Below are 8,725 nucleotides of genomic sequence, written 5' to 3'. Positions count from 1 at the left end.
ATTGAATGTTTAACCTTGGACCGAGCTTAGCGAACGCGGGCGTACACATCTGGGGTTACACATCTGGGGTTGTAATTTATGACGGCGAGGGTTCTTTACAGTTGTATCTTGAGTGACCGTGAATATTCTTAACCCGGGACGAAGTAAGTATTCCGAGAATTGCCGGATGTACAAAATAACATTTGGCCGTACCTGAGTGACCGTAGCATAAATAATCTTCTAATCCGAAAAACGGTTGGTAACGGCTATATCGTAAATAAAATACGAAGTCGACCCTTAAGCTCTTTATTTCGCGCAGCAGTACGGTTCACTGCAGATGCCATGGTTCTTTATGTTTAAAGGAGAATTTCCGTTAACGAATTTCTTGCGAGGAAAAACATTTCTTTGTGTAGGACTACGATCCGTTGCGACGGAACATGCTCCCCCTCGTTGATCGGTTCGATCGATCAATACAATATAAGACATTGACTCACTTGGTTTAGGTTGAGACAGCAGCACTGGATGATTGTGCGCTGTTTAAATTAGGAAGAGGCGCCAGCCTCTTCACGTTTCGCGTGTACGTGCCGTTGATGGTACGAACGGTTACTGCCCTTATGATCCCGTCTGGCCCTGGATGAATTTGTTGTATTCGACCTAGATGCCAACACAATGGTGGCAGAGAGTCGTCCTTCAGAAGTACAACAGTTCCGATGTTGATCTCGTGACCTCCCCTGGTCCACTTGTGACGAATATTAAGCTGATGAACATATTCTTTGTGCCATCGTTTCCAGAAATCTTATTTAACCTTCTGGATATGTTGCCAAGTAGACAGGCGATTGGATGGCGTTTGGCTGAAATCAGTCTCGGTAATGCACGTCAAAGAACCACCGATCAGGAAATGGCCCGGAGTAAGAGCGGACATGTCGTTTGGATCTGACGAGAGAGGTGTCAGAGGACGCGAATTGAGAATGGCTTCGACCTCGATAACGAATGTAGTAAATTGTTCATGTGTGAACAGTTCTATGCCGACGACTCGTTTCATGTGGTGTTTAAATGATTTAACGGCGGCCTCCCACAATCCACCGAAATGAGGTGATAACGCGGGCATGAAATGCCATGAAATTTCCTTGGCAGTTAAAAAATGATTAAATTTCTCATCCTTGGATAATGTTTGTTGAAGTGCGATTAACTCGTTGTTCGCGCCAACGAAATTTGTACCATTATCTGAGTAAAGGTTCTTGCAAATTCCTCGTCGAGCTATAAATCGTTTGAGAGCGGCAATGAATGCTTCTGTTGTCAAGTCGCTGACGACCTCTAAATGGACGGCTTTAGTTGCAAAGCAAACAAAACGGCCACGTATACCTTGACTCGGACTCGATTTCTGAATTGCCGCTCCTTTATGAAAAAAGGACCGCAATAGTCTATGCCGCTGGTCAGGAACGGGCGACCCTCGGTGACGCGCGCGGCAGGTAGGTTGCCCATAACATAATCGACGGGATTGGGGTTCATCCGGAAACACTTGATGCAGCCCCGAATGATTTGGCGTGTTGTATTTTTTCCATCGATTGGCCAATATAACTGTCGTACGTCGTAGAGTGTGGCTGTGATCCCTGAATGATGGTTTTTCTGATGCGAATCTCGTATGATAAGTCTAGTAATGTGATGTCCCCGAGGCAATAATATCGGATGTTTTTGTTCGAAAGACAATGAGGAATTCTGTAGTCGTCCACCAACGCGCAGGATTCCTTCGTCGTCGAGAAATGGACACAACGGTTGTAATTTACTGGTGTTTGACAATTTTCCTAATTTCAAATCGTGAATATCCTGAGCAAAGGTGACGGCTTGCAATAGCTTTACTATTCGTTTATTAGAATCCTTTATTTCCTTAAGAGATAAAGGCCCTGTGTTTTGATCCTTGACTCGAAAGCGTAAACAATAGGCTACGATTCGTCGGAGTTTGTGTATGCACGAGTATCGCATCAAGATCTCATCAGTTAGGATGGTCGAACTGACTAGACAGGTTACTGAACGCAATTCCGGTAATTCTTCACATTTGGTGAATCTTGCGGGTGGCCATTCCGTTTGCTCCTTTGAGAGCCACTCAGGTCCGTTACGCCAAAGCGCATTGTTGTTGAACTCGGCTGCGGTGATTCCGCGAGAAATAAGGTCGGCTGGATTGTCTGCTGACCGAATATACCGCCATGATTGAATATCTGTTTTCCGTTGGATATCGGCTACGCGGTTCGCGACGAACGTCTTTAAAATTGATGGTTGCTTGCGCAACCAACCCAAGACGATGGTCGAATCTGTCCAGAAAGTGGTCTTGTCGATATTGTGCGTCAATGCATTCCGCGTGGTTTGGAACAAGGTAGCTAATAATACTGCACCGCACAGTTCCAGTCGAGCCAATGTGATTTGGCTAAGTGGTGCGACTCGTGATTTGGCACAGAGTATATGCGCGTGAATGGACCCGAATTTACCAATTGTTCGTATATATATACAGGCGCCGTAGGCTCTTTCGCTTGCGTCGCAAAACCCATGTATTTCTGTTTGTCTCGCGTTGTTCAGTTTCACCAAACGATTAAATTCGATATTGTTGAGTTGTTGTAGGTCACCCTTGAAGTTCATCCATTCTGTGTGGATGCTGACTGGGACAGATTCGTCCCAAGTGATTTTTAAGGTCCATAGTTGTTGCATCAATATTTTGGCAACAATTGTAATGGGTCCGAGTAACCCGAGTGGATCATAGATCTTCGCGATGGTCGATAATATGGTTCGTTTGGTGATTTCCGTGGTTGCGGAAGGTTGAACTGAGTATCGAATCGCGTCGTGTCTGGCGCAGTGATGCCAGAATCGGGGACGCGAGGACGCTTCCCCTCCAGCACAGGTTCCCCCTCTCTGACGGACCGTCCTCGCCGTAGTTTCTGCTGCGCACGCGCTACACACGAACGTACTTCTACTCTGCCCGTGTGAGTGCATGCTCGATTGCACGCGCGCTACACAACAAGCGTACCTCTACCATGTCCGTGTGACTACCTGCTCCACCGAACGCGTCGGCGACGCGTTCCTTCGATTTTCACCAATTTTCATGTTGCCGAAGTTTCGGAAGCACGAGTCGGAAAGTCGGGATCTGGAGACGGCGCGCATTTGAATCCCGGGACGGCGCGGCGCGGCGCGGCGCGGTGCACATTTTGCTATAACTTTTGATCTAAAAAAGATATCGAAGCGAAATTTGGACTAAATTTTTTTTTTAAAAACCGGGTTTAATGGTTCATCCTAAAATATGTTTTGTATTTCTTAAAAAATTTTTCTTGTTGATTTTTAAAGTTAAGGTAGTCCAGAAGGCCCCCAACACAAATTGATTTTTAGTCGAACCATGCTCAATAAACAATTACGAAAAAATTTATAAATATTCCACTTAATAGCACACATGATTGAGATTTTTTTCAGATTTTTCAGATTATGCAGACATGTTTAAAAAAATTGAAAATCTCGAAACATTCGAAGAAAATGCATATTTCGTATTGAACTTTTCGAGATACCAGTTTTATAAAAATTCATTAGTCCGATATTATTGAAACAATTGTCCTTAATTTTTCTCAGAATTTTTTATAAATTGTATCGTTGTTAAAAAATCAAAATCAATTTTTTCGATACTTCTTTGTTGATGTATTATGTAATACTGAATATTTTTATAATCAGAAAAATAATGTACAGACTTGATAATGCAATATAAAATATTTTATTTACTTTATATTTCAATATACATATGTGCACCACTCCTAACAATTTTGGTAATCACAATTATTGTAACGACATTTTACATATATCAGGTCGTTAAGTATGAAACTAGACAAATAAAACACAAATTTCAAACACATTTGTCAAGTTTCATACATCTCCGGTTACGAAAATCGATTTTAAATGGTCCTCTGCCTTTCTACAACATAAAAAAACACATAGTCAAAGGTATAATTACAAAGTACTTACAGAATGAAATATTAATGTAATGATACACTTCTCTTTTCTTTGAAGTCATTCTTGAATCTGCTAATATTGATTTTACGTTATCGCGATTTTAAATCTGCCTTTCTACAACATAAAAAAAACACATAGTTAAAGTTATAAGTACAAAGTACTTACAGAATGAAATATTAATGTAACGATACACTTCGCTTTTCTTTGAAGTCATTCTTGAATCTGCTATTTCATTACCGCTGACACCCACGCGTTGCTATATTAAAAGAAAAAGTAGACATAATTAAAATCGTAAATCTAATTGCAATCTTGTAGGACTCAATATAAATAGTAACGTATACTTATCCTTTTTTATCGATGAATATGGTCACTGTCACGTCTGCCGACGTGTTGCCATAGGTTATAAGCATAGCCAATAAGAGTAGGATATTGTAACCGTAATTATTAAGAATATTGATTAGTTATAAGTAGTCATACTTCGCTCCGTTCATCAGATCCGATTCTCACCTCATACCATATACCCATTCTTATCTTAACCCTTGTATAATAATCATATCTTAATGTATTCCCCGTAGCAGTATCACGTAGCATTCACCGTAATCATTAATCGCGCGCTTCTCATAACATCCATAGCGTTATGTCTAACGAGACATCCGGTAGAAAATAAGACACCTATGTATTCGACCTCACGATCCTAAAAAGAGTTCAGTAGTTCAGTTCAATTCGGACAGCCAGTCTGACACGTTCGTTCAAGACTCCAGCGAGGCTCGTCGCCTCCTGGATGTCCCGGTCCGGACTCCGACGAGTCCTCGCTCTCATCCGCCTTTTAGCGGTCCTGCTATATCACGCGCTTCTAGTTCATTATAATTTCATTTCATACGTTACAAATATATTCCCAGTTATTAATTTAATAAGTGAGTCTCGCTTAGTTCTTCTCCCTACATCCTCGCGCTTTCCTATTCAATTCGCGTTCGTCGCTATCAATTACGAAAGCTCATGCGCGTCAACGAACGCGGGACGGAGGACAACAGCGGGGTATCTCCCGCCAACCGAGGATCACCGACGACGTGATCTTCCCAGGACGAGTGAGGATCATCGTCCTTCCTACGACGATCCAGCCTGATTCGACTGCAGCCGTCAGCGAGCAACGGAAGCAGTTCGCATAAAGGAAGCCTGCCTGTCTTCACCGATCGCTATACTCAACTGTCCGATAAGTTGCTAGATATTTCCCTGCGAAGATTCGCGCCGTCTCAGTTATCTCTGTTCTCGTCCGCCGCTTTGGAGCGAATCTACTGTAAGCGTTAAGTAGAATACGCATGTTCGCGAAAGTCGTGGTTCCCAGTCAGACGTCGGACGTAACGTGCCGCGTGGACAAAAGGTTGTATCGCATTTGAGAGCGTCCAGTAAGGGGAATGGGTCGCGGAACGATAGTTTTCGCGAAAGTCAGACTCCGGGACGTAACAAATTGGTGGCAGCGGTGGGATCGATCAACCACCACGACGAAAGGGCGAACCCAACGAGAAACACGCGTTCTCAGCGAACAGAAAATTTGATTAACTTTCCGTTGCACCTGTTAGCAAAGCCTCTTCAAGACGATCCGATGCCAACTCGTAGAGATTACTCGCCTGAGCGAGAAGATTCGCGACTAGTTATAAAAGCCGCAATAGATTCGATTCCTTCATTCGATGGCACGAACATTTCTGTGCTGCAATTCACGCGAGCCTGCAAGCGCGCCCGCGATCTCGTTCCTCGACATGCGGAAAGAACGCTGTCGAAATTGATTATCATTAAACTCCGCGGAATCGCGTATACCGCAATCGAAGACGAAAACGTCGAAACAGTAACCGAACTGTGCAACCGTCTCAAAGACGTTTTCGGCACCTGTCACACCGTCGACCACTACCGAGGTCAGATGGCAAATATTTTCATGCGGCAAAACGAGCATATTCTCGATTACATTTGCCGCGTAAAAGATCTCCGCGCCGCGATCCTCGACTGCGATCGCGATCGACCGAACATAGCGAACGTAGACGATCTCACGATAGATAGTTTCATCCGCGGGTTAATCCCGAACCTCCGAAGTGAAATCCGGTGCCTTCGACACGAATCACTGAATCACGTATTCAATGAAGCGATAGAATTATATAAAGAGGCCGAAATAGACAGAGATCGTTACGAACGATTCGACGAACGAGTACGATTTTCGGACGCGTCACGCGACAGAACCCCCGATAGGATGACGTCGCCGCAGCACCCACAGTCGAACCCGAGATTCGATCAATCATATTCTTCCTACCGAAGTCGCCAATCCGACGTATACGCATTTTCATACGATAGGGATTCTTCGGCACAACAATATCGCAACTTCAGAGTCGACCGTAGTCCGACACCCGAGCGCTATCGCGACGACCGTTATCGCCCGGACCGATACCACGATGGGCCACGCGACGACTCTCCTTATCGCACGCGTGCCGACCTGTTTTCAAACAGACCACGCGGAGAATGTCATCTCGAGTCATATCACGATGCGTACACCTCCTCCCAACGCCGCGAAGATGATTACGCGAGCTCTTTTGCACCAGCAAAGTACTGCAATTATTGCGAGACGTCCGAGCATGATATTTACGAATGCCGCAAACGCGAAACCGAACGGTCGGGAAACGGACCAAGCCTCCTGTCCGCCGCGAGTCCACGACAGGAGGCACCTCTCAAACGATTCGCTTGAATAATCGCGACCGAGCCGAGCACAGAAAGGGCCAGAGAGTAACGAGAATAACTCTCAGCGACAATACCGCAATCCCGCATATAATTGTTATGATCCCCGAGTTGATGAAAGATATTAAGATCATGCTAGACACAGGATCAGAACCGAACCTGATCAGAGCCTCAGTATTAAAGCCCGATATTGTAATCGACACGGGAAATAAAATTCTAATGTCTGGCATTACCGACGAAATCGTGTCGACTGTAGGATCCGTATGTTTAACAATATCTGGTACGCCCGTAGAATTTCAAGTTGTGCCAGATTCATCTGCAATTCCATCCGAAGGAGTTCTTGGATCTGCGTTCTTAGTCCAAGGCGCAGACATTTCGTATAGAAACCGGTGCATGACATGGCAAGGAAACGAGTTTCCTTTTATCTCACGCGAGAGTTGCCATACCGAACCGCGAGCCGCGGTATACACAGCGATGAACGCCGCCGTACCTAGGATAGGTTACCTGCGAAAATGCGAAATCGCGCCCGGCGTTATAATTCCGAATTGTTCAAAGCGCATCTCCGACGGTAAAGCGTACATACAGAGCGTCAACACCACGAGCGAACCGATCGAACTCTCCACGCCGAACATGGAGCTGGAGGAAGTAGAAAGTATCGTGGAAATCGCCGATCCGGAGTCAGAATTTACGAATTCTATTTCAAATTCAATCCCAATTTCAAATTCTAAGTCTACTATATCAAATGCCCATGAGCATCCAGATTCGCGAGCGAATCATTCAAATTCAGATTCAATTTCTATTTCGAGTTCAAAGCAGAACTCATCGTTGAATCTCAATTCTACTAATTCCGATACGAACAAGTATCATTCCAATTCAGATTCAATTTCTATTTCGAGTTCAAAGCAGAACTCATCGTTGAATCTCAATTCTACTAATTCCGACACGAACAAGTATCATTCAAATTCAGATTCAATTTCTATTTCGAATTCAAAACCGAATTCATTGTTGAATCTCGATTCTTCCATTTTAGATACCAACGCGTATCCCAAGTCCAATCCAAATCTAAAAATCCTAAATCTTCGTCCCAATTCATCTAATTCTCTTTCCAATTCATATTCTCTCGATTCCCGCTGCGACGAGGTCACGGACATAATTAGTACCGACCATCTCAGCAAGAAGAGAAATATTCGAAGTTCAACGCGCGATAATCACGATAAATCTCACCTCTCCAGCGACCGCTTATACAAGACAGACCGAGTCATTCGCACGAAACCGAAACCCGTGAAATCAAAAACGTTTACATTTAGAGCGATAGCCGCGAAGCGTAACATGCATATTGTAAACTCTCCGAAATCTAAGATGTTTGTGTTACAACCGATAAGCCGCAAGCGATGTACATTTTCAGCGAAGACGATGACGCGTCAACCCTTCCCTATTTCCTCTACGATGGATTACGACTCGTCCGACATGTTTGACGATGCGAGTCCAAGACGACATTTTATGAAACGTTACGTTGAACCGCGACGTTCGACTCCGAGGACGAGAAATAATTTTCGTGCCGAAAATTATTTCCCCAAGGGGTGAGGTGTCACGTCTGCCGACGTGTTGCCATAGGTTATAAGCATAGCCAATAAGAGTAGGATATTGTAACCGTAATTATTAAGAATATTGATTAGTTATAAGTAGTCATACTTCGCTCCGTTCATCAGATCCGATTCTCACCTCATACCATATACCCATTCTTATCTTAACCCTTGTATAATAATCATATCTTAATGTATTCCCCGTAGCAGTATCACGTAGCATTCACCGTAATCATTAATCGCGCGCTTCTCATAACATCCATAGCGTTATGTCTAACGAGACATCCGGTAGAAAATAAGACACCTATGTATTCGACCTCACGATCCTAAAAAGAGTTCAGTAGTTCAGTTCAATTCGGACAGCCAGTCTGACACGTTCGTTCAAGACTCCAGCGAGGCTCGTCGCCTCCTGGATGTCCCGGTCCGGACTCCGACGAGTCCTCGCTCTCATCCGCCTTTTAGCGGTCCTG

The 8,725-nt window shown here is 44.3% G+C and overlaps 1 protein-coding gene across 1 annotated transcript; it reads right to left on the bottom strand.

Annotated features, from left to right (window-relative positions):
* Positions 1-478: 478 nt before the first annotated feature.
* On the bottom strand, positions 479-2,676 carry LOC143220157 (uncharacterized). The gene is made up of 3 exons (XM_076445883.1): positions 1,764-2,676; positions 785-1,236; positions 479-718 (listed from the first exon to the last, which is right to left on the bottom strand). The coding sequence occupies exons 1-3, from the start codon at positions 2,674-2,676 to the stop codon at positions 479-481; spliced, it is 1,605 nt and encodes a 534-aa protein (XP_076301998.1).
* Positions 2,677-8,725: the final 6,049 nt, after the last annotated feature.

This window comes from Lasioglossum baleicum, chromosome 2, assembly GCF_051020765.1.
Source record: "Lasioglossum baleicum chromosome 2, iyLasBale1, whole genome shotgun sequence".
Classification (NCBI taxonomy): domain Eukaryota; kingdom Metazoa; phylum Arthropoda; class Insecta; order Hymenoptera; family Halictidae; genus Lasioglossum; species Lasioglossum baleicum.
This window is presented reverse-complemented; position numbering and strand designations above follow the sequence as displayed.

What these genes read in the sequence shown, in the direction of transcription:
- LOC143220157 (XM_076445883.1), bottom strand. Translation starts at nt 2,676, where the DNA reads ATGCAACAACTATGGACCTTAAAAATCACTTGGGACGAATCTGTCCCA. An exon ending in AGGAAAATTGTCAAACACCA is followed by an intron (nt 1,237 to 1,763) that starts GTAAATTACAAC and finishes AACGATTTATAG; the next exon opens with CTCGACGAGGAATTTGCAAG. An exon ending in CTTGGCAACATATCCAGAAG is followed by an intron (nt 719 to 784) that starts GTTAAATAAGAT and finishes ATTCGTCACAAG; the next exon opens with TGGACCAGGGGAGGTCACGA.